Below are 26555 nucleotides of genomic sequence, written 5' to 3' on the forward strand. Positions count from 1 at the left end.
CTAGCGCAGGTAAAATTTGAAATATATTCTTCAAGCAGTAACATTTTTGCCCTGAAATTATGCTAATTAATGTATTCTAGTGCATTTTGTGGTGTTGGATTACAAAGCCTACAATTTAAAATCTCCCAATCTCTCGCTGGACGAAGTATAACAGTCTAGACACCATTTATTTATTCTTGGAATATCTCCGTTTTTCATTTTTACGTGAAAAATGATACTATCGCAAGATAGGGTAGGTCAAGATTAGTGTATTTACTGTGTTTATTTAAAATAATATAAGTTGTTAATTTAGCGAAAGTCATAACTAAACAAGAGAGTAGACACTTTACAACACATATTTTTTGTTGAGTTGGTAGCTGTGGTTGGTAGTAATTTCACCACATTTTTCGGTGAGTGTCAGTATTTGAAAGTTATGTTTCATGTAGGTAATTTGATTAAAATGTAATTTTCGTTCCTGTCCTGTCAGTTAATCCGTAATAGCACAATTCGTCACGAACAACATATTTAAAAAGTGAGTATTTTATCGTCACGTGTTGTGATATTTACTGAGCGAATAAGGTTAGGTTCATGTTTCTACAATTCAATTTTTTCATAGATAAAACAAGTTTTCCGCTTTTCTGTTAACAGTTCGTGACCGCATCATGGAAAAACCGGACCCTCGGACGTTGGACCAGACTTGTTTTCACACTTTTCCCTCAGTGTAAGAAGTAGCAAGTCATCTGTCATAGAAAAAAAGACGAAATCATAAACATAATAACAAAACAATAGAAAGTATATTTTGTGTGACAGCTGTCGGAGCTGACAGTTTAACGACTATCGATAAATGAACGACAATTTGAAGCATGTTACCTGTTTTTCGATAGCACAAACAGTCGATACACTGAAGTGCATAATTTTCATGAAAACGACCGGAAAAAAAGTAAAAACACGAAGCGCCTCCCTTTGATGTGCCACAATCGATTAAGCACCGTCACGCAATAGAAACTGTGCGGTCTGTAATTAAATTGAGCAATAAACTCGGCAACTCTGTTAAAAAAACAAGCGAAAGAGAGCGCGGAAGCGTTGGAACGGTTCGAAAACCAGCGGCGCGAAGTCTCCGGGTGGCGGCGAGTCCGGCCCTGGCGCCTTCCCAACCTACCGGGCGACCACCCCTCCACGTCCAGTGCACACCGCCGACAACCCAATCATCCCTCCTGCACTCGGCCGTGGAGCGAAGTCGCGGTCGTGCATTTCTGCCGTTGATTACCGTCGGACGATTAAAAATCCGTGTCGGCGAAAAAGTGGTCGCGACAACGTACGTCTCGACTAGGCTTGACGGCTGTGGTGGGGCGAGCGCTCGCAACGTCTTTCCCACCTAGCGGATTCGAACATTTCGCGTTTCTTCTCGGAGGTGAGGTGGTGTCGGTGCGACGTCAGCCGCTGTGAACAGGAGGAAGTCGCGAGTGCTGACATGCAGACGACCTGGTGAGGACACCGCGACGCATCACTGGCCCAATCACAGAAATGCCGCACGAGAGGTTAGTCACGCAGAACGCGTCAGAAATCGAAAGTGCTAATTCGACATATGTTCGCGTACGACAACACGATCGGGGTTATTAACTAATAATGACCGGCGCTGAAAGTTTTCCGATCAATCTGATAAGGCGCACGCGACCCTTCGCCGATTAACGATTCGGTTAATGAGCGCGGCTGCGATTAACGCACTCCTGTCAACCCCAGACAAACAAATCGCGAACGACACGCCGTCTTAAATGTTGCAACAATTGTATGCACACTTGCGTCAACCGATTGTTACGTTGGCACGCGTGGCCCAGATGATGATGACATTCTGAAGAATGCAGCAGCAGGAGTCGTTATCGCCGAGTCGCGTTCACCAGCAGCGAGATCTCGTGGAAAGTGTCGGTCCAGGTCCGGACTGATCGAATCGATTCGTGGGGCCTTCACATGTCAGACGATGTGTCAGATAACGCAAAAATGGGCGGTTCGTATCGATTCCGTGACCATAACGTCCTTTTGGGCGATAAAGCCCCCTCGATTGCACAAAGCTGCGATTATCATGATATACCCGCCGCCCCCGGACGGATAGAGTTACGTGGTGCGTCGCACTCGATCCTACCTTCGAAACCGCTCCGAAGAGTCATCTGGCATTTCTGATGTGCGCTTCGACACGTTCGATCAAATTGAGCCCGATCGAAGACAATCGATCCGCACACTTTAAACTTTACAACACGTTTTTATAGCTTGTTTTGCCACGATGTGGTACCGATTGGCGGAGAAAATGACCGATCGATAAGCGACTTTATTACCAAAAACAACAAAAACAATTTTAGTGAACTCTTCCCGTCAACTTTGCTCCTCTAATTGACTCTAGAATTCAATAATAGTTCCTGTTTGTGGGACCCACGACGTCTCACAAATGCTAGTTAGTGACATTTCGTTTCTTCCAACTGTCATGGTGACAATTATGACAACTCCGGTGAATTTTCTCCTGCTAATGATATTCTCATTGCCTACACAAAACAGAACAGAATAGTACTGTTATTCTTGCATAAATAAATCAATACTCCACTTCCCAAGGAGCAGATGGTTGGCGGCTCGTTCCGTTGCAAAAAACACCAATAAAGCTTTGTAACTAGTGATCAAACAAATACTTGACACTCGATTGTCCCGTGTGCTCGTTCTATCGTACTCTACCTGTCAATCAGACTACTTTAAATCCAGACCAGTAGACATTTATTTCTTTAAATGACATATGCAGTTGCAATAAAGTTAAATTGTGTGCGAAATTGGCCGCCTACAGTACATAGCGTAACTATACTATTCCTAAAAGCAACTAATGTGATTACTTGGTTGCCTAAAAACAAGGGGCTTTAAGATAATGCAATTTAATTCAGTGGTTTTTCTTTTATTTGTACTTCCGCCCCAAACAAATCTGTTGATTACATCTTTAATATGGGCCGCCAAAGACGTTTCTTGGTTTATAAAATTCGGATATTATGTAAAATATTCATTCAGTTAGAAAGTGTTTCTGTTTCCCTTGACTCACAAAACTTCAATTAACGCTTTTAAAAATGATAAGCAACGAAAACCAACAAGTGACGTTTACGAGATGTCAAATGTCAAATTTACAATTTAGAAGAGACGGCAAATGTATTGGTGTACCATAAATCACAGCCAACTATGATGTAATAAACATTTATGAAGCCCTGCGGCTTTATCATCTGTTGGTGATCCTCGAGATCATAAGTTTGTCGGTGTTTAATTATCTGGGAGCCTCCACCCGCGCAAATCGTTTTACAACGGTGCAAAAAATGCGGGGTTTTATCCCGCCACGTGGGCGTCCCATTACGATTTTAACGGTTTCTTTGCATAAACAAACCGAGTGGTGTGTTCCGGCGCGTAAATATTTCGTGGTCAATAAATTTAAGGTGCAGTGTCACGAATTTCGACGTTCGCCGTTCGTTTCAATTTAACTCACTTTTGACGGTGCGAGTCTATCTCGGACGTGACCAGCGGCGGTCGCGGTTCGAACAGTTCGCTTAATTGCGGAGCGTTTATGGCGCTGCCGTGAAGCTGTTTATCGTTAATAAAGTCGTAAATCCGAGGTTCGACGTTCGAGTGGACGGAGTTCCGTCTGTCGTGCAGATCTGGAGAAGTATTCGACGAAGATGAACCGGCATGTTGAAACACAATAACGCGATCCTGGAGGGGAAAAATGGACCATGAACCGGAACATATTGCATTCTACATGAGGAAACATAAGAGGGAAAATCCCTCCGTGTCGTTTTATTTTTTTTTATCCGGGGTTATTATTTAGGGATTTTCGGGGACCGTATTAGAGTTCGCATACGATTTGGTGGAATTTTCGCGTTCCGGAGAGGGAGTATCGGTAGCAGGATTCAATAATTCATGAGACGGTGTCGGAAGAAAGTTTATCGGATCGGCCCCTCTATAACAGTTTCGGCAGATTCAGGAATATTTTCGTAATTCCTGAAGCTTCTCTCGGGTGTCCTGGCCGATGGCGTTAATGTTGGCGGAACTACCGTCCCGATATGGAGCAGAAGGCTGTCAATATTTAAAGACCCTTTTGCGGACCTTCCGTGCCACCCGACTTGCAGATTATGGACGTTTATTCGAGAGGATAATGACGGAAAAAAATTCAACAAAGAAAAATCGCTCCAAAGGATTCATTGCAAAGTTCTCTATCTAAAGTAACATAATAAAAAAAAATACTAAAATATGTAATTAGTAATTACTAGAGAGGTAGATATACAGACTGATTCACATAACTTTCCAACCCTAACGAAATTTAAATGTAACCAGTAATACGTTATTCAGTGATAATTTGATACCTTTATTTACTATGAAATCTGGACACTCCTGGCACTATTGACAATTACATACTTGACAGTTCCTTTTTGTATAATTCTGAAATAATTTTTGTTAATTAAAATGTCCTCCAATGACGAAAGGATCGATATGATATAGATATATGATGAGTCAGTTTCTTAAATAAACAAAAATATTGTCGATTACTTTCATTTTAAAATTTTTGTAATTGAGGCTTTTGTGAGGAATGTCCAAACCATACAAAACTTTAAAATAACTCATGTTTTTGGATTACGTTATGAATGAAAAACGTATTGCTGGCTGTATTTAAATTTCGTTACGGTCGGAAAGTTATGTGAATCGGTCTGTATAACACCATAGGGGAGCCGGAACGAAACGGAATCTTTGGCAAAAATCAAAGAAATACCTACATGAAAAGTGCTACAAATATTATGGTGCAAATATACTTGACAATTTTAATTCTATATTTTCAGTAATATTGAAATAAATGAATGATTATTTTTACTAATGGTTTTGATTCAGCTGATTTCAAGTTTGTCGATTTTCTTTTTTTTTTTCTTCAACATCGATTTTGTATTGGTTCTAGCATTGTCCTTTTTTCTCCAAACTGAGCGTTATGTTTCTTTTCATATATGTAGTTATATTTTTTGAACTGTCAAGAATCACGATGAATTTGCTCCAGATTTTGGAATTAAACGTCATTCATTATTTGACAAAACAATGAAAAGAACAAACAACAATGACTATACTGAGAAATGTGGTTTATGAGGTATATTTTAACAATACGTCAAGAGTCAACAAAATAAAATAAAAAAAACACTGCGAATGTAAACACTGCTACCAAAATCATCTAAATAAATATTTCCAAATTATTCCAGATAGCGTATGTTATTGAGTGAAAATAAAAATAAGTCCTGTTGCACCTTGTGGGCCCGTTTTAGCCCAATTTCCCCTACTCACACCTTGCGAAAAATAAATTTATCAAGCCTCGTGTGTGCAAAAATTGCTAATAAATGTTGTCCTTTTGGGAACTACAATTAAAAAAATATATACATACATATTATTGATAGTAGAGGTTTACACCTGCAATGAAAATTGAAATATTTGTATCAAAATTGAATTAGAATAGTAGGAAGACAAAATAAAGAAAATAAGGAAAATAAAAATAAGCAAGCGGAACAATCAGCCCTCTTCAACAGAGCTTTCGTTGTTAAAATTTAATATAATCAATTATACAATGTAAAGCTCCAAATGCTTTGATTGTTCAGGATACATAACACAAAAAATTCGAGAGTGGAGTTAGCTGTGTAAAACAAAAGTCGACTCGTAGATTGATTCATACGGTTTTAATTGTCAAATTCAAATTGAGTCAGTCATACCAGCAGCTGAGTTTTGGGTGGGGAAAAATAAAACTCGACTCGTAGATTGATCCATTCGATTTTAAGTGTCAAACAAAAAGTGGGTCAGTTACGTCAGTAACTAATGTGGTTTTTGACCACATAGCGGAGCATACTTCAACTAGGTTGATTGAGATGAGTATGAATTGGAAGTTATAAATTTACGTCATTCATATTATGTTACTCGAGATGCGAAGCAATTTGTCTTCTGTGAGACAACTAAAAGTCCAATTGACAGCTTCTCAATTATAGTTGTACGAATCAATCAACGAACTGACTTTTTTCGTATGGAAAGGCAAATTTGCAGTTCCTCCGGCGTGATCCTCCCGATGGTTATTATTTTATTCAGGGGGGCCCTCCACAACCCAAAGACTTCGAAACAATTCGCGCTGCCACCCTAATGAAATTCCTCTCGAACATGATACGTCGCTCAGACGATGATTTATCCGGGGAGGCCAAGAGGGCGCCCGTGATAGATGACGTTTGGTCAGGTGGAATCGCGTAAAGGGCGCTTTATTGATGGCCGCCGCAATCTTCGCCCCCTTCCGCGAGTTCCGTCTCGTTGTTCGGCGTAATTGCAGGAATTACATGAGGTCGAAGTCATTTTCGAATGAAACTTGATAAGAGCGGCCTAATAATCGTGGGGGCGATTCGGCGCTCTTGATCTCTTCTTCCGGCGGCGAGCCGAAAAACTCAAATTTAACGTTTTATAATTAAAGTTGGCAACAATTGTCACGGCACGCTTTATAAATAGAGCCAACGCGGTTGTCGGACAAATTGACGAAAATTTATAATGGGCAGGTGACTTGTCGGGTTCGGTCGCACTCTCGGGCCTCGATCTAATTGTGCTGCGAAAAAATACTTCAGTCGGAGGAGGGGCCCACGGGTCGGGTTTTATGTAAGTTTCACGTTTCACAAGGAAGGGACTAGCGACTTTATTATTTTTAATAACAGGATTTTAGGACTCTTCCCTCAGGGTAATTTGGTTGTGGTTAAATCCGCAAGATTTCAAATCTCGCTCCCGCTCAGCTGTTATTACTCAACGCTAACGGGGCGATGAGGAATGTCAAAAAATGACACTTGTGACACAGACAATCTCGGATTTGATGAGATCTTTAATGTAGAGATTAAATTTTGACGAGTTTTAATTCTGAAAAATGAATAAGAGCCGCCTGCGACTCATCAATATGCATTTCCACCAAGTCTTTCGTTGACAGAATAGTAACTAGATTACTACGCGTAGAAAATTAGTACCTGTGTGGCGCGAAAATTTAAATTTGTTCTTGGGTACAACTACAAAGTAAGTTTGTATTGCTATTTACGTTAAGGCAACGAAACAGGATAATAAAAGAAAGCAACAAACCATGAATTTTTATTCAAACTACTGCAACGCACGAACTTACGACAGAATTCGGTACAAAAACAATTTATTGTGTTAATAAAATTTTATTTGACTGTAATTAACACCTGAGAATCATTACGTATGCCATTGGTTGAATGTCCATTCGAATTCTTTATTCCAGACAAAACAGCTCTTAACACATCAAATCAAAGACTTATAATATTTTTTACCGATTGTTCAAATGATCATTTAAATATACACTTGAAAGATTGTTTTCCCATCATCGATTATGAAAATGATACTTTCATCACTCAATTTAGTGAGGAAAGTAGGCGTTTGCATCACTAGTGAGGAAAATGGAGAAAGTAAACTCACTAGTGAGGAAAATTTATTTAACAATCAACTACCTACTTATTAACATAAAAATTTAAAACTATGTTATTTGCATTAATTGAAACTCCAGATCCGGAAAATTAAAAAAATAGGGGAGTAAAATAATTATAAAGAAATTTAAAATTGAGACTCTTTCATAAACGATGTAGGAAAAAATAGTATACAATGTTCGTGATCGAAGTGCGATTTTTCAACTCGCATAACTATCCTCACTCGCTGGTGCTCGAGAGTATATCATGTATTGCTCGTTGAAAAATCAGGCACTTTCATCACTTATAGTGTAATATACTATTTTGTTCAGTTAATTATTATCTTGGGTATGTTGAATGATCATTTTGTAAAGCGATTTGGTCGAGTTGGAACGCCGTCATAAACCATAAAAATAACGACACTTTTTACGCATCTCGTGGAGACACACCATAAAATAAATAACCCACCGACCCTAAGTGACTTCCGCTGGATCATTTCCGTCTTTACAACATTCGGTTTTGGCGACGGTGACATAAACTTTAATTAGGCGGTGATAAGCGTTTTGTTTTGTGTCGGCCAACGTCTCTGTCTTCACCGAACAAAAGAAAACACTCTTGATGTGGGTCATCCATTACGCTGCGCCCCCGAAATTGTTGATAATTTAATTTACACCGTATTTGAATACGGGGGTGAGACAACAGTGAGGTCCTTTTGAGAGCCCAACAATCGCTCCCGCATCCACCAGGAAGACGTACGACGTCCCATTTACATTTAGTGTACTGTTGCATAATTTAAGCCCCCATGTTGATCCCGCGACCGCTCTACCTGTTTCGTGAAAACTTCAACGAAATATACAGAGTGAGTAATTAGTTTGGTCGCATGTTTGCACCGACTTAAGACCGTTCGATAAGCGAAATAAAACGTTTCACGCGAGATTCGCCAGATTTTAAATATCTCCCCTCGAAAAAATAATTACAACGATTCATTATTCATGTGGTGGTGGAAATATAAAGGAGGCTATTAAGACAGGACGTTTGAAATACAAAGCAAGAACGATTTTTTCAAGTCGTTCGGTCCGCGCTTTCCCAGCCCGGAAAAGTGCTTGCCGACTTGAATAAATAACAATTCAATCCAGGAAAATCACTTCGTCTGCGTTAGAGAGGTTGCGAGCACAGAATTGCTTTCTGCAATAGAATTAACAAAGTCATTAGCGTACGTTTTGAGGCAATGGCTTCCGCGAGACTGTGACAGGTGTAGGCGGGGCCTGAGAGAGACCTAGATGGAATTGGTAAAGTGATCAGTGGCCTTGAAGAAGTCATCCGCTGCCGTGAGATTGTGACGGGTGTAGGCGGGGCCTCAGATAGATGTAGACGGAATGGTGAAGGGATTAGCACTGTCGAAGAAATCATCTGCTTTCGCGGGGCTGTGACAGATGTAGGAGGGTCCTGAGAGAGATCTAGATGAAATTGCGGAAGTGACAGGTGTAGGCGGGGCCTAAGAGAGACCTAGGTGGAATTGGTGAAGAGATCAACGGTCTGGAAGAAGTCATCCGCTTTCGTGCGATTGTGATAGGTATAAGCGGGGCCTCAGAGAAATGCAGACGGAATTGGTGAAGTGATCAGTAGCCGCTTCCGCGAGACTGTGACAGATGTAGGCGGGGCCTCAGAGAGACCTAGGTGGAATTGGTGACGTGATTAACGGTCTGAAAGAAGTCATCCGCTTCCGCAAGATTGTGACAGGTGTAAGCGGGGCTCCAGAGAGATGAAGACGGAATTGACGAAGCGATCAGCGGCCTTGAAGAAGTCATCCGGTTTGAGCGAGATTGTGACAGGCGTAGGCGAGGCCTGACAAATGTCAACGGAGCGAGGCGTACAGCTCCATATTCTTTTTGTTGCTAAGCGAAGTGGCATCAAAGATTCATGCGCTTTATCGGCCCGATGGGATAATGGGACCGATCCGGAATGTATTGAATTAGGTAATAGAGTATCGGGGAGCCCTGGGGGTGATCTAATTCCCCTCAGGTTCGGAGCGTGTTTGTGAAAAATTCAAGAACGACTCGCAACTCCCCGGTACATGTAAAACAAAGAAACGTCGACTTTCCACGTCTGGGAAAAAACTGAAAATTTTATTTACCAACCAGATAAATTCGGATAACGTGCACGGAACGGTTTTCATTGGCCCGTAACGGGGCACGGCCGAATTAAATTAGAAATTTTCCCTGAAATTTGCCGCTTTGCGTCAAGGAATTAACCATAAACACTGATTACTGCCACGGGAGTTTGTGCATTGCAGAACAGACGGTGCGGGATTAATGGGCGGCCGCCGCCGACAAGATCTCGATGTACGCCCCCAAGATCGCCCATTTTTACCATTCACTTATTAATTTCGGTCGGGTTTAACTGGCACAGAAGTAAACATTTGCCGGGAGCCGGATGTTCCGCAACGCGACGTAATTTGTTCTCTTGCGACGTGTCATTATCAATCATGGATGTTGGGACAAAATGCGACATTTAAACGAACAAAGAGTAATTGGGCCGGCTCACTAAATACTGAAATATTCAAATGTTCCCCGAATTGTTTCCGCTTCGAACGGAAGAGCTTCAAGTCTCGCCGTGAAATATGCAAAAGGTCGGATGCGCAACGGTTGCACTTCTGCAACGACCGCATTATAATAATAATAATTAATAGCAATAACCGTGTACCAGCAGGAACGGGTTCTAATGAGTGACGTTACAAAGAGAAAGAAAAATAGATTACCTGCGCCGAGTAGGTAATAGTATATTAAAGAACGAGTTTTATAAGGGTTGATTTGGCGCACGAGTCCCAAGTGTAAAACTGTAGGGGAGTTTTGTATGGGACGAGTGCGCCAAAGCCCTTATAAAACGAGTTTTTTATGTAATTTTTTAGAATTTGCACCCTTGTGTTAAATAAAAAAAAAAAATCAAATTCTAGGGAATTTTGTATTAATTGGTAATTCAAGGTAACGGATGCAACTACATCTGCAACATATGTTAAAAAAGAGTTTCAACATTAATATTGGAAGTTTTTTGGTGTAAATGACAATAATACACTGAAATATTGATAAAATGTTTTTTAGAAGAATACAATAATAGACCTATTAGAGACGCAGATTCTAAAAATACAAATTAAGAACTAGCGGTGGTTGTATAGAACAGTTGAACAGTTGGACAGATAAAGAGGCAGATGTAGAGAAGTTTGCTTTTTCCAATATGGATTCGAAGAGAAAATAAACGATTAAGCAGGAAAAGAAATTTTCTTAAATTAACAAATAAAACTCCATTGAACGTGATAACCTCTAGCGTTTTGAGGATTCATAGAGTTCTAAGTGTAGGCAAAGTTTATCTCAAGTATTGTCTTGAAACGTTGATCTAAATTGGTACAATTCCAGCCTTCGATTAAACCATCAACATAATCCCACATGTTTTCAATGGGACTTAAATCAGGAAAGTGTGAAAGTCGACCCACAACACTGAACTGATTTCTAACAAGCTAGACGAACGTTTGGATCATTATCTTGCTTAAATTATCACTAGGGATGCTTTCTCGTCAAAAACTTTATCGACCAAAATTCAAAAGTTTTTTGGGTTTAAAAAACAACCAGTCGAAGTAACAAGAGTTTTTCCAAATCGTGAAAAAGTAAAATCTTCTTCTACATCAGGGGATTTTTTTTTTTATAAGCTCACAAAGAAAACATGTCCCTCCTATTCACCAAATTTAACCCCCAGTGATTATTGTTCAGTGATGATACTTTCATAAAGCGTCAGCGTTGTGGCACCAAATGCATTAGTGTCTAAAGCAACCATGCGATAATGGTTAATTGCGCGACGAGTGCGATATCGACATCATTATCACGTGAAGTTTGCACAACAGGGCCGAGTTTGTGTAATCACCTAAGTGCGATAATAATGTATCATTTGAATTGCCCACGAAATTTTATATAGGACCGCTCGGTAAGCGATTACCTGTCTGAATGAGTGGGATAAATTGAATATATCGTACGGACGTAGATAAAATGATTTCAATTTGATTATCTTGTGTGTATTGTAATTTCATACTGTTTCACCAATAATTAAAAAATGTAGTAGGGCGTAGTTTCACCCCTGAGTCACTCCACTTCTTGCAGTATGTTTCTAATCCATTTTCATAATTCCAAATGCGTTAATTAAATCTGACGAATGAAAAATGTATTTTTAGACATGTTAAATGGGCGTATCGATTTTCTGCTAATACAGATTTAGCCGACTCGTGGTAATTGGTAATAATCAATTTTTATTATCTGATCCAAGGCTACAATCATTGTCGTTAATTTTCACATGCGTAGAGCTATCGATGACAAATTACCTTGTGCTAGATACAAAAATGTGTCGTTCTATTTTATTTATTAAATATCACCCTCTGGAAGAATTCTGCGCTCATAAATTCCAGATGACTCGGAATTCTTGTTGTACGAGATTTGAAAGTGATGTAGTTGCACAGTCTGATGGATTCTGTCTTACACCATCTTCCGCTGAACCGATAAATTTTGTAACATGCAATACACATGTCGGATTGAATCTTCCCTGGAAGCGCATCAGCTTCACAGCGTGGCAGTTTACGTTTTCGCACACCGCCTTTGATGCTGTTTACAACGCGATTATGAACCGCGAGTTTGCAACAAGATCAAACAAGCCTCGGCCGACCGTTGCGTGCACGTCGGCCGACCCTACCACCCTCGCATGTTGGCGCAAGCTAATAACACGGTCCAATTTAATTAAACGCTTTTTAAAACTCACGTTTCTAGTCTCTTTGTAGCGAGCCAGGTAAAAATGGCAACGATTTAATTACATTACGCCCGACTTAATTTTTCCCCCAAAGTTGGAGTTGCAGGATTATGAAGGCGTTTCCGCGGGAGAAAATCTACAGTAAGAAAATTGCGCGTTTAACGGAGCTTTCCAGACTTATTTTGTTTTGGGAACATCCCGTCGCGCATTTTTCCGGTGTAATCTTCTTTGGGAATGTTCCGGGTGGCCCCGACGCGAGGTCCGATAACTCCGGGCGAGCTTTAATACACTGCGGAAACTGTTAACGTCGCGATCAAAGAGAAAAGGTTCGCCGCCAACAATAGCCGGACTAAAAATGGCGCCTCTAATTAGGGTGTTCGATCGGGGTCAATACCGACTCGATTGTTTCGCCATGAATTAATCGGGGCGAAAACAACCCTTTGTGCCCCGAAAAGAGCGCCGCGCCATTACGGACATGCGATTGTTTATCGACTGGACAGAAAAAGAGTTGCAGGCAGTGCCGGCGCACGTCGGAGGTTTAATCGCCGCAGGGATGACGCCACTTCCCCGGAGTGCCCATAAAAACTCTCTAAAACGGCTCGTTCGAACACGCTTAAAGGTTTTTTAATGGGTTAAGGCCCCACTTTGTCACCTGGGAATGGCCTCGACTAAATCCCGCCGAATTAATTTACGGTTGTTAAGGCCGGGATCGGGAATCATCGACTGGGGATCCGCGCCGAACTGCAGAATGGCGCGCGGAGGCGGCGGGAATAAAGAGCCAAACGTACAGCTTCACGGGGACAGGGAGCGCCGGTGGTAAACTGGCGACATCAGTGGCTGCCGCCTTTGACCTAATAACGACGCCAGACGAGTTGTCGTTTGGTTTTGTGGGTCGCGTCTAGGCGGCCGAGCTCACTGCACCGCATCGATTTTGGTCTGGCTTATCTTCACTTTTTCTACGTCTCGTCTTTTTTTTCTCTGACCTATTTTTTTCTGTTTCATTTACAAGCTATCTTTTTCACCAAATTTCCTACAGCTTTCTCCAGTTGCTTTTCTATTTCCGTTTCGAACTATAAATAGCAACTATAAATAACAACATTATTTCTTGTTCCTTTTTCGTCTTATTCTTTCTTCAAGTTAGGCCTGTTTGAAACATATTTCTCTTTCTGCAGTTTCTTTTCGTGTTCTTTTCTTTTTCTCTTCTAAATATTCTTGTAGAATACTTCTTCACTTCAGTTCTCAACATAAACTTGCTCTAGTAGGTATTTATTTTGAAGTGTTTTGTGAACTTTCCTTCTATTTCTGTAATTTTTCCAAATTTTCTTTTTGTTCATCTTTCTCAAGCTCATTTTTCAATGGTTTAGAACTTCGTATCTACTTTTTCACCTAACAAATTTTAATATCCACCTCCTTTCGGTATCTCTAATCGATTTTACTTTTCGTTCGTATTTCATTTTTTTCCAATCCTTCTGCTGTCATTAACCTAATGACGTCGCGTCAAGGGAGGAGAACTCACTACACCGCATCGGAAAAAAAAAACGTTCCTCGCAGCCGGCTGCGGTGGGAACCAAGGCACACACCAAGTGTGCAATTTAAATAACGGTTGTCTCTTAAGGATAACAATTTAATATCTTGTAGTTTATATTATTGCAGTTATAATGCTTGCTAGTTTCTGGTTGAGAAGTGACAGTGACATAAGAAGTTGAGTTGAGTGTACAACGCGCCCGTAAGAGTCACCTGAGACATCTGTGGTTGAATTCCATTCGATTACAGAATGGGCGAGAGGCAAATTTTGCTGGGGCCCTAGATCCCTTATCGCGCTCACGTCCTCGCGATAAATAATAATTCTCGATCTTGGCGCTATCTGCGAGATATACGTCGACCCGTTCTATAATGGATGAGTCGTTTGTCGTCAGAAAGCGTCGATCAATACGAAATTTTTGGCCGGTCTGTATCTGATTAATAAATAAGAAGGCGACTCGCTTATCGAGTGGCGTAACAGAAGTTTGTGTTGGGGAAGAGGTAGAGCCGCAGGGGTTAATGAAAAGAGTAAGCGAAACGCAAGGGCGACTTTATTGATTAGTTTTTAATCGTCCAGAACAAGTCCCCCAGCACGGGACTTTTATTCTGTTTACTTATTATCTTTGTCCGGGTCGAGATTCCATCGAACCTTTCGAATTAGCAGCGTTTCCTTCGTGCCGTTCAATAATTCATGACCGGATCCATGGGCCACCTTTTTCCATGGAAATAAATGAAAAGTTGGCGCATTAAAATGCGGAAGGTTCGTGTAATAATGCTAATTTCCTCCAAGGTCTGTCACGTAATTACCGGACGGCGGTGGCGGCGACGTCGTGAGGTGCGTTCCGTTAATCACCCCGCGGATGCGGCGTTGGCGTTTTGCGCGGGGGCAGAGCCGCATCGAAGACTTCGAGATGATTATCGGTCGCCCGGCGCCGCCGCCAAAACGAAACCAACCCATCAATGGAATCGAAATACACCGTCCAATTAACGGGAAGTTACGACGAGGGCGCGCTCGAATTACCGCCGCTGTCGGTTGGAGGGGTGTTAAATTAAAAAATTGAAAATAAAAACCGCCACGGCAATATTTAAATTGGCCAGACTTTGTTCCCTCTATCTGGGAAATTGAGGCGAGCGTTTCGCTTTTAGCGCACTCCAACAGGACAATGCGCGCCGCCTCACCACGTGACAAAGGACGTACGGCTGAAAAAATGTTGGGAGTTGTTGCCTCGAATCAAAAGACAATTACCAAGGAATCTGAGAAAGTAATTTGGGAGTTGGTTTTTAAGTAGATATTAATCGTGTGAGCACTCCAATTTTCTTTATTGCGTTATTACTACACTCCCATAATCACAAAATCAATAGACACGATGAAGATAATGAAAGCGTTGCCTTGGATTGCTTGAGGCCGTGACATGAAACCGCTAAAAAATTTACGATAGCATCGGTAATGTAATAAAGTTTGGAATAGTAATCGTTATAGTGGAAAATGAAAAATATTCGAATTGAAAGGGAATGAAACGAAGTGATGAAATCGTCGAAATTGAAAAAATCTGGGAAGAGTAATAAGGGAAAGAAAAATAAGAAGGGGAACCATAAAGGTGGGAAGAGGATGACGAAAATCAAGACTATCCGATTCCAGTATTCGAGGAATTGGAGAAGAAAGACAGTTTAGAGAAATTTTATTGCGACCAAGGGTGTTTTTATGTCTTACAGTACGAAGAGTTTAATTCGGATACTATTAAATGTCTTGCCAAGATGATAATAGGCGACTACAGTTTACCGTGGAAGACGTCGGTAGAGATTTTCGGCGAGAGGTACAAAGAAGCAATGTTGGAAGTGGGAGATCACAAGATTACCAAAAAGGGTAAGAAAGGGAAGAAGGGTAAGAAGAAAAAGAAGAAGGGTAAGGGAAGCAAGAGCGAGATGAAAACGAGTGGGAAGAGCAGTAAGAAATCCAAGGGAAAGAAATCGAAGGGATCGAAAGGAAAGAAAACCAAGGGGTCGAAAGGGAAGAAATCGAAGGGTTCGAAAGGAAAGAAATCGTCAAAGTCATCGAAATCGAAAAAATCTGGGAAGAGTAAGAAGGGAAAGAAAGGCAAGAATGGTAAACATAAAAATGAGCATGAAGAACTGGGGCACGAAGACGAGGAGATCCAAGTTCCGAGTGTCGAGAAAGTGGAAGAGGAAGAGCTTCCGGAGCCTAGAGCGGGCGAACCGGATTGGGAGTACGTCAACTTGCCGATACCTGCAGAGGTGGAGTTGGCAATCGCGATTCTTTGGGACAACTTTGAGACAAATTACGTGAAGAATTTTAAAGACCTGTTTTTCAACAAGAGAGTCTTGCTACACGACATCGTTCCATTTTTGGCGAAAACGAGAGACACCATGAACGACTTCATAGTGCTACCGGATCAAAAACAGTACTACTTGAGGGAATTTCAAAAAACTCTCAACGACATCGATCTGGAGTTACGTAACGATCCCGAAACCAAGTCCGAACTGTTTTGCAGGATCGACGAGATTAAAGAGAAATTGTTGGGGATTTGTGATACCAAAATGCAGGAGTCCGAAGAGGAGCGGAGGAACTTTATCCGACAGAACTGGCTCTATCATCAGTTTTGCCAGATGACGAACAATTCGGCGATCGCGTTTCAGTTGGAAGTCGACCGATTGGTCGACACTCTGCAGTTTTTGTCAGACTATTACATCGCCGTGATTATCAAGTCGATAAAAGAAGGTTACGAGTTCCACAAAGTACTTCTGCCGAAGTACGAATGTGACGATAAACAAAGCGAAAAGTTCAACAATCTCTTCGTGGAAATTGACAGTGTTAACGACGACCGGACCGAGTTTCACAAGTACATCGAAGAAAGTAAAAACGTGGGTTTGGCGTTTCTCGACAGCATGAAACCTCTGGCTTTGAAACCCTTGAACGACATGAAGAAAATCTTCAATCCAAAGGCGAAGGAGAAGAAAGAGAAGAAAAAGAAGAAAGCGAAAAAGACGGGTTCCAAAGGTCACATGAAGAAATTCGGACCGGATGAAGACGTGAAAGAGAACGCGGGTAGAATTTTCGAGGAGTGGCAGTGCGCGATAAATGGAGAAATTGCAAGGATGAATGTTCATCTGAATATAATCAGGAACGAAGCGTTCAATCGATTCGACGACGTCATCTTGTGGATCAAGAGAATCTTCGAAGAAATTTACGACAATATTAGTATCAGATACGAGAATGAACTCGCGAGTGTGCACAAAGCATGCAAGTTGTTGTTGCAGTCGGTGGAACAGGTAGTGATAATTCACCCGGAATTGATGTTCGAAGGCGATCAGTTGGCTCAGATCCAGGTGATGTTGTTTCCGGAAAGTCTGGAGGTTCCGGAAGACCCCAAAGAAGGAGCTTTCAAAATCGAACAGATAGAGTTCATGGTTAAAGTGTTGTTCGATTTGGCTCACATCGGTTACATAATGAGGAAAACTTTTCTGTTACTCATCCAAGATATTCTCTACCAGGATGACATAGAAGAAGAAACAGACACTCCAAAATTGTGGCGCAACTTGTCGACCTCTACCTTAAACGCGTTGCTGAAGAGACTTTTCGACGACGAAAAATATCTCTACTGGAAAGACTTTATCGTATGCAATTTGATGTTTCCTTTTCCGACCAGAGAACAACTGATGGAGGTAACGAGACAATTCCGGGAGTATGATCCTCTTCTCACCGAACGAGTGACACGTGAGGAATACGACACGATCACTTTTTGGTTCGAAGAACAAGAAGATGTACAGTTGGAGCGTTTGAAATCTATAATCTTCAAAATGTATCAAACGGATGAGAACGAGTTCAACTGGACAGCAATGTTGCTAGATTTTTGCAAAGACGAAGACCCCGTGGCGGGTTTCACCAAAGCGTTGGAATTGTCTTTGGGAAAGTTCATCTGTTACGATGATAAAACGGGAAGAACTTTCGTGAGTGATATTCTAGAAGACAGGATTCTGTTCGAACGAAAACCGAAAGAACACGAGGAGACCGTCATGATTGCGAAGAAAGCTGTGAGTCTCTTGATCGACAAAATCTTCGACGAGTGTGAAGGTTCTGAGGGTTTTGCGTTAACAGAAGTAGTAGATCAGGAGAGGACGTCTTTCCAGAGTTCCAGAGAAAGGGAAAGGAGTATGACATCAAAGGGCTCCGAAGCTTACGAACAACCAGAAGAGGGAAAGATCGTGACGGAACACAAATTCTCTTACGCCAAAATTGGATTCGAAGCTAGGGACAACACAGCGGTGGCTTACTTCCTACCGTTGGAACTCGTTTTGGTGATCGTCGGCACAGAAATGTCTTGGAATTTGGAAATTGACAACGTCGAAGGTGGTGAGACTTTCAAAGACAAAATCGTCGAAATTTACGAGGGCTGCAGAAACGAAAAGTTCAACGATGTCGTGTTGTCGCACGAGTTCCTCAACTGTGAGTCGCTGAGGGCGCTCTTCAAGACCACCACCAAGTTCTCGGTGCACAATCCGATCAAGTTCGTCAAACGCATACTCTACGACAAGCCCGACAGCGCGTTAGATCCGGAAGAATTCGTCGCGATGGAGAATGAATTAAAGGACGACGGTTTGGAAAACATCAGTGAAACAGAAAAGGATTAATAAAAGCTTTTATTTTATATCATGAAGATTTTGCCTATACATAAAAGAAATACATACACAATTGACAAAAAGAATCGAGATTCCTTGCGACATAAAACCTAAAGGAAAACAAGACGAGTATCAAGTTCAATTCTTCATTTCGCAACGATTCCTCCGTGTAGTTCTAATTTAATACCGTGTGACCAGATTCATTTCTGACTGAGTTGGCGAAGCAGCAATAATTTTGAAACACTTATTTCAGTACTGGAAAGCTCAGCAATTTCGTATTTTTGCACATGGACACAAATCTCACCTGAAAATGCTTCCGTACATTCAGCATCGAGCACGACAACAGCGTCGACTCATTTTAATCCGACATATTTGATTAAGTGCGTATCTGATTTACCTTCCGCTCCAGCGAAATGGTGACAAGTGGGGGCGTGGCAACTTTTCCAGCCTCAAAAGTCAACTGAAGCGTATTATCACGTAATGCGCGTATATTCAGCAACCCTGTTTCATCAGAGATAGTCCAACCAGTTTCCATTAATTTCCGGGGACAAATGTAATTGTGGTGGTGCATGGTGTAAAAATCCCGGGTACGGTTCTTGGCGTAAAAGCCATCGCAGCACAGCGTCTCCGCTTGTAGACAATGAAAACAATTAATTAAGTAAATGAAACCGTTTATTCGAATTTGCATGAAGCTTTGTGTTCGTGCCCGATAGAATTCTATTTTTGTTTGTTTTGTCATTTGTAACCGCATCCATTCGTTGGAAATTAACGAGATAGTGGTCTGTAAGCAATAATTTCCCATGTAACTGTCATTATCAATGGCAACATGTTCAGGGAAAGATAAGAACAAATGGTCTGTCTGTTAGTGCAACAAATGACGCTGCTAAAGCTTGAAGAGTTGCGGTAATTGTCGTGTTGCTCTGCGAGAAAAATCCACAAAATACAATTGCGTTCGGTGTTCGATGAAAAGAGTCGAGTGAAAGTCATCGACATTACTTGGGCCACCTTCACATTTTTAAACGCTCATGAATAATAAGTCAGTCAGCGGTGAATGTCGAGATAACACATTCTATAATTGTACCAACGAACGCATTGATTTGTTTCCATTTTAAGTCGATCGAGGTGCGTACAACAAGACAATTTTTTTGAGCGGGGGCGGTACGATGTGGGAAGCTCTAAAAGGGTGAGGAACAAGTGATTTTTAATGAGTTCTTTTTTGCATATTCGCGCAAAGACGAGCAGATTAGCCGAAACCGGTTTTTGAGCGAAAAGTGGGACGCTCCTGTTCTCCCTCTTTCAGGATTAATAACGCGGCGGAGAAATTGCATTTTCGTTCGTTTCCCTCGGCGCAACACGGTTTGTTTTAAAAACAATAAATATTTTCCAAGTACATAAAGAAGCATTTTAATTGTTTTGATAACGCCGACCAAGATTGCTTTTTATTTAATGCTACTGCAAATATTTACTTGCAGCACCTGTTTTATTACGGAATTGTTTAGTTTAACAAGACAAAGTGCTTTTATTGCGATCAATGTGATATCGTGGAGCTGTCAAAATATGCACTGACAAGGCGAAGTGAAATTAGCCGACGCACGACTGCCAACGTAAAATTTCCCGCCATTCGATGACATCTCACTCAAAATGTCACATTATTTTTACTTTATATTTCTACACCCAGCGTTTTTGCATGATTTCCATTTACATTTGTTATTTTGCGTGTTGTATAAATTCAGTGTGATCATTTAGCCTACTTGATGAGGTAAGTTTCAGTTTTTGTCAAGGTTAAAGGTTGAGGTAGCTCGAGTGACACATTAAATGCAACGAAAACTTGTCTTTTACATTTCTCTTTGGCCCCGCGTTTGCGAGTAATGACCGGAAGAAAGGGAAGTTACGTTGGGAGTGGGATTTTCATTGCTCCCTCTTAGTGCACCCCAGACCGAAAACAATAAATATTTTCCAAGTCGGACTAAAACTGGAACAGTTTTCCCAACCGCTCCGACTCCATTACGATAGTGAACCTCGCGTCATAACCTCACTTTCGCCATTACGACTTTGGTCCTAACCACAGACTACCCCAAACGTTGTAAAGTTAAAAAAAAGTCTTTAAAAACCATGAGACTACCCACTATCTTATCTGTGGTCCTAACCTCGCTTTTTCAACGATTCGGACAGATCGCAAGATTAAAAAACCCACAAATTGGGAGTTCACGTTGTAGTTTGCATAATGTAGGGCCCCAAGACTTAATATTCAAAAGCGAGATTACACGAAATAATGAAAAATTCCATAATAAAACAGTTTTATCCTGGATCTGGTTGAGAGTTGTGTGGTGACGTAACAAACGATCCGGGCGAGGAGGGGGTGGGTCCGCCCCCGAATCCCAAAACTCCCGGAGTCGAGAGTTTCTCGGAGAGAGAAATATAAACTCGTAACGACGTTCAGTTAAATTAGCACCCCATTAGGCTTGCTTATGGTGGCCGATGTATGTTTTAATTTGGGGGTGGCGCACGTGGGGGTGGCCTACTCAACGAGATAAGCCGCTTTGCGATGTTGACTCGATCGGCGGAGGCAGCGTTCCGTGCACGAACAAGTCTTCCGGTTTAGCGCCCGTTTTGTCACTCGAGACGGCAACTTTTTTCTTCATCTCTCGCGGAGCACTCTCCTGGGAGGTTCTCGCCGACGCAATTCCCCCAGTTCTGTTTGTCGATTCGGCCGAATTCGCTCCTCATTGTTTTGCAGAGGAAGCGAACGCACCGCCGGAAATGACCCGGACTAAACGCCGCCACTTTGTCTGGAATTGTCTCTGGCACTGTTTTTCCCCCGTTTTATATTTCATCGAAACGAACCGCCCCAATTAAGCCAAAAGGGAAATCTGCACGGCGAGTGCCAAGTGTTGATTTTCGTGTTCTTCCGTTCTCCCCGGAAAAAAGAGGTCGCGGGTTGGATTCTCAAAGAAACTTCGGCCGGATGCGACGAATGTGTTGATGATGAAACGCGCGAGTTCAGGTGACGCCAGCGATTTTTTATCAAAAGAATGTTACGACAAACATTATGAAACGGGGCCCAAGTGTACCAAACAAATTTTCACCGTGTGATTAAAGATGGAGTGGTCTCTTGAAGCTCCCGGAGGCGACGTTTGGCGCTCTCCTACAAGACTTATGCTCTGTTCGCAACAAATTCCGGTCGTGCGTCATCTTAAAAAGGGGTAGACAGTTCAAGGTCGAACATTTGAACATCCTCGAGCGATTGTTGATGGTTTTGTTGTTTGTTTTAAGTCCTACCTAATTAATGTAAATCATAACACAACTCGGCACATTAATATTCGTCCCATTAATATTAATAAAATTTCACAGAATATTCATGAGGAATAAATTCTTTGACACCTTTTACACGACCCCCGGTCCCAGTTTTATTTCAAGTTTTTTGTTAAGAACTGTCGCAGTGTGATTCACTATTCGTTTTCACCATTCAATTATTTTTAAGAAATGATAAAGATCAGTCAAATGTGGTGATCCTTGCAACATTTCCAGTCATCGAGAAATTCTTTTAGTTTTTACACTTTGTTCCGAAAAATCTTGAAAATCCGGATAGATCAGACTAAATCTACTGGAGTCGCACAAGGCTTTATATTGGGTCCCTTATTTTTCCCAATTTTCTCTTGAACCATCAAATTTGAACGATGCCAGTTTTTAAAGTTCATTTAATTTAGTTTGCGTTATGTGTATTCTTTGAAGGTCACGGAGGACTTGATGTGTCATCTTAAAGGCGGAGTTTGCACGCGTTTATAAAGAAACGAGACAAAATACATATTTACAAATTTTTATCCTTTCGAATTGGTTCTTCGAAACTAATATTTACACGGTTACGTGATCATCCTTATTTGCGTCTTGCATGTTTACTTTAATTAAGATAATGAGAACCACTGTTGAAAGTGATGTTGAAACATTCTTCAAATAAATAGAAAAGGAGGAAAAAAAAATTAAGCGGTAACTTTTTTCCCGGTACACCTACACTACACCGCATGTTGTTAATTAGTGTTTGGTGACACGGGATTACAGATTTGCCGTGTATTATGATTACGATTCCACTAACTGTTGCTTCTTTGAATAATACTTTGATAAACTCAAAAGTTTTGTTAATGATACGTGGTACAAACAAGACGAATAGTTTAAATTTAAACGAACGCAAATTTGAATGAAATGTCAGTTTCTGCAAGACAAGGCGTTCGTTGTAAAGGTGAGAAAAAGATAGGACCTAAGTGTAATCCTTGTGGCACCCCGATCGTTGCAATAGACGTCATAACTTAAGTACCGCTCACGTCCCACTAGATAAAACGAAAACCTTGTAACAGAGAATTTCTAAATTTTCTGAACAAATTTGGTCAATAATTTTTTATTTTTCACTTTAGTATAATTGCATGATAACTCCTGGGATACGAAATACGTAAACATGTCCATAACAACCGGGGAATAAAACAGGGCGTAATAAGAATAAGCGGGCGTAATGAATTCATAACGCCCTCATCAATTCATAATTGCAAAGATGACAATTTTTTTTTAAAGAACACGTATAGTGAAAAATAAAATCTTGTATGCACCACGGCGTCACCGAATTATTACGCCCATCGAACGATATCCATCTCTCGGGCTAAAGCCCTCGAGCTGGATTCATCGTTCTCCGGGCGTAATCATCGTTGTAACGCCCTTGGTGCATAAATAGCTATTATTCACTTCTGTAAAAAACGATTTTGAGGAGAATTTTTTGGTAGCAAACTCGGGATTCTATCAACTCCGGATTGTTTTAGAATCTTTCAAAGTATCCAAAATTGCTTTTTCTAGTGTGAACGGAGCATATGAGAAGAGAAATTACTATCGCCATCTACATGACATATTGTCAGTAAGATAAAACTGTAAAGGTAATAATGATTTGGCCATGAAAAATAAAAGTTGACGCGTAGATTAATTCACACGATTGTAGGTCAAACCTGTTATAGTAATTGTGCCTACACATAATTACATACGTACATTTTTACCTGAAAATTCTTTTGTTCGATTTTGTAGGTTACGTTTGATAAAGAGAAAACTTTGCCTAGTCACAATGACCCAAATATAGTTCATTCCGAGTATTTGTTTAGGTCAGGCCTGTTTGAATTTTAACACAATCGCGGTTTTAGTAATTGCTGATACATTACTAGTTGACGTGACTTACTCTTACTTTGACAGTTATATTCGTACGAGATAATCTAAGACTGGTCCTGTTTTTCAATCCCAACCAGGCTCCTAAAGTTTCTTGATTATATTTTACGAAAGTGAAAATATGTTTGAGAATTTTTCTGTTGTACATAAACCTTGATTTGCACTTTGTAAAATATTTCGGTTTAGGACTTGGCCGTCAGAACCTCCTGATTTAAGCCTGACAGAAAAGACGTGGGACCATTTCGGAGACCGAATTAGAGTTCATGATGCACCATTTTACACCAACTCGTTTAGAGAATGAAGAAACGTAGAATAGGCCACAAGTCGTGTTATTTCGTTTTTCTTTTACATTTGGAAACATATTTGAAAACATAAATACATCAGTTTGGAATGTCAGCGAAGTCAGTTCTTGAATTTTATGTTCCAGAATAAACAAGCTCCAGGAATATAGGTATTTTTGCTGTTTTTAATATCCGCTATTGTAAGCAAAGACACAGTAGAAATAAATACGCCAACTTCTTCAAAGTAAACGAAATACTTTTGAAGTTTCTAATGACCGTTTTTTCACAGCAGAATTTTGACACATCGCCCAAAACAATTTAAAATAGTATTTTTTCATTTTATCGCGAGTCTATCTCACAACATTCTCAGACATTTTGTTGTTGACACTTGTCATTATTTGTCATTATCGACGATAAATTAGTTGTTGTTCAATCGTATCGTACAAAACAAAAAATAAACCCAGGGCCGTGACACTGTGACTCGTCAGGTTAATTTTGGAAATGAGGAAGCTTGACTTAAGTCGTTCGACTTAATCCCGAGATGTAGCTCGACACGTAATTTGTTCATCTTCTGTCATTTCCAAAATTCAAAATCTTGCAACACCGCTGCTGTCGACGGTTTATTTTTAGGTTTTCGTTTTGTTTGTGCAGCACAGTTATCAAGGTCTGCTGCATTTCATTAATTGCACTTTAATAGATGCGCATAATCAACCGAAATAATTCATAAAACTTGCAAATTCACGAGTAAAGTAATCAAAATGCCCAAATAATTTTGTAATTCAAATAATCGTTGCTCTGCTGGTCTGGCCAAACAATGAACAATGGCATATTTGCTCTATTTTTGTCTGTTACGTCAGTCGACTTGTCAATCAAAATTGTCACCTCAGCTGGTTATGTTGCCAAACAAGTGAAATAAAAATTGCAAAAACGAATGTTTTTGTTTTTGCGTGAACCGCCCCTTTAGGAGCAGAAGTTTCGATTCCACCCCGATCGCCTTCGGTAAAAATTCTTTGTTTTTTGCAGAGCACCCCCGAAGATGATCTGTCTGGTTCAAAACAGGTAAGGGTGGGTGATGCCCGGCTGCTACAGCTCAGGCACCCTGTACAAGGGCCTGTTCTTCTTGGTGCTCATCCTGCTCGCCCTCGAATACCTCTTCGGATCCATCACCGAGACCAAGCAGTTCTTCGTGTTCAACGCCACCAGGTTTGACGTTTTCATTAATGCGGCCGTACCGGGGGGCGCTGATGGCTTTTTTAATGGGTAACGATCGAGGCTAATAGATTTCGAAGGGGCGGAAAGTGTTAAGGGCGTTATTTAACGGCCGTTGCATGTTGAAGATTTCAATCTGCACTTATAAATCTGTCAAAGGGGAGGTTTTCGCGTGCGCCGTTACGCTTTTTAGGTAAACAACTATCTGGCCGGACGGATAATCGATCAGGGATGATGATCATACTGAGGGGTTTGCCGAAAGTTCGGGGGATGAATTATGCAAGGGCTCGACAAATTATTGAGGCACTTAAGCTTCCGGAATTATTACGCGGAATTAAGTCGTTCTGGAGGAAGTTTTCCTATTTAATTATTTATCCCGTTGCAGCACCCCGAAGAGCCGTAATTGCGTTTCGTAAGGCTTGTCGGGTGGTTTTCACCAAACAAAAAAAACTTATTTACGACACGCTAGATTTACCCCGTATTGTATAGAAAATGCATACAAAATGAGAGAACTCAATTTCAGTTATGAATAAATCATTTTCCATTTTACAAAATAAACAGGATTTGTTTACTTAGAATTTTTCGGGAGTTGTAAAAGAAAACAGTATCGTTAACGTAATGGGAAATAACGAAGGTGCAAAAAATTGCTCGCGGAACAGAACAAACGTGGGTTTTCAACAAGATGAAGCTTCAGCTCGTACGGCACATCTGTACATCACTTGACGAAGTTGCTTCCGCCAGAAACGGAGACAGATTTTTTTTAAGTAAACGGTTAAAAGAAAAATTCATTTGTTGAGAACTGACAGATTGAATTGTAAAGCTCTTTCAGCTTTGCGACTACGGCAGAAGCTAGAGAAATTTAATTTCCTTGTAAAAATGTGATTGAGAGTGCTTTGAAAAATTTTACCAACGCAGGTCCAGCATAATATGTTACATCTAGCCAAGTGACAAACCACTTGTCGGTTACAAAAAAAAATTGTCGTAAGTAAAATTCGTTCACATTTTTAATTAGACATTCCTACACGTTAAGAATCCATTGCCACTCCCGTATGATAGTGACAAGTGGAGGCGTGGCCAAGCGTTGCCAATGAATCACGTACATTTTCTTCACGGCCGAGTGATTTTCTTGGGAAAAGAGAGGTTAAGACTCTTTCACCGAGAGACGGAACCGTCAACGTTACCGTAACCATCAAATCTGGTGGATGAGCTAACGACTTTCCGAGCAATGACTGTCGACAATTTTACGTAAACTGCAGAAGGAAAAAATCCGGAAAACGGTCACTGCTTACTGAACTGTTCGTAATTTTTCAGTGAGTTGATGCTGAAAGTCGGCACCCATAAAATTTTATTTTTTGTACCATTTTACACTACATTTACTTGTGATCTGCAAGTCGCGTCTTAGCTTCATCCGTTGGAATTTCACAACCGTTTATTTTTCTTTTTGTTTGTATGTTTTCTGACAACTGACAGATGTCGAAATGAG

The 26555-nt window shown here is 40.9% G+C and overlaps 2 protein-coding genes across 9 annotated transcripts in view; both read left to right on the top strand.

Annotated features, from left to right (window-relative positions):
* The first annotated feature begins 1268 nt into the window (after positions 1-1268).
* The window catches only part of beta4GalNAcTA (beta1,4-N-acetylgalactosaminyltransferase A), a 37489-nt gene continuing 12202 nt past the window's right edge, over positions 1269-26555 (top strand). For 3 of the 8 annotated variants that reach the window (XM_069059603.1, XM_069059602.1, XM_069059597.1), the window contains exons 1-2: positions 1356-1517; positions 24887-25066. In XM_069059603.1, the coding sequence (XP_068915704.1) occupies positions 24936-25066 (131 nt within the window). In that variant the 5' untranslated portion in view covers positions 1356-1517; positions 24887-24935. Of the gene's footprint in view, positions 1518-19432; positions 19573-19999; positions 20149-22601; positions 22624-23869; positions 24034-24886; positions 25067-26555 lie in introns of those variants that run through there. The other 5 variants (XM_069059599.1, XM_069059598.1, XM_069059601.1 and 2 more) reach the window with 5 other exon arrangements.
* On the top strand, positions 13572-19287 carry LOC138139339 (sperm flagellar protein 2-like). The gene has a single exon (XM_069059575.1). It carries the CDS (start codon positions 15510-15512, stop codon positions 18399-18401), a length of 2892 nt encoding a protein of 963 aa, XP_068915676.1. The 5' UTR covers positions 13572-15509; the 3' UTR covers positions 18402-19287.

This window comes from Tenebrio molitor, chromosome 9 (genome assembly GCF_963966145.1).
Source record: "Tenebrio molitor chromosome 9, icTenMoli1.1, whole genome shotgun sequence".
NCBI classification, from domain to species: Eukaryota; Metazoa; Arthropoda; class Insecta; order Coleoptera; family Tenebrionidae; genus Tenebrio; species Tenebrio molitor.

Coding starts and splice junctions, on each gene's coding strand:
- LOC138139339 (XM_069059575.1), top strand. CDS start 15,510: ATGATAATAGGCGACTACAGTTTACCGTGGAAGACGTCGGTAGAGATT.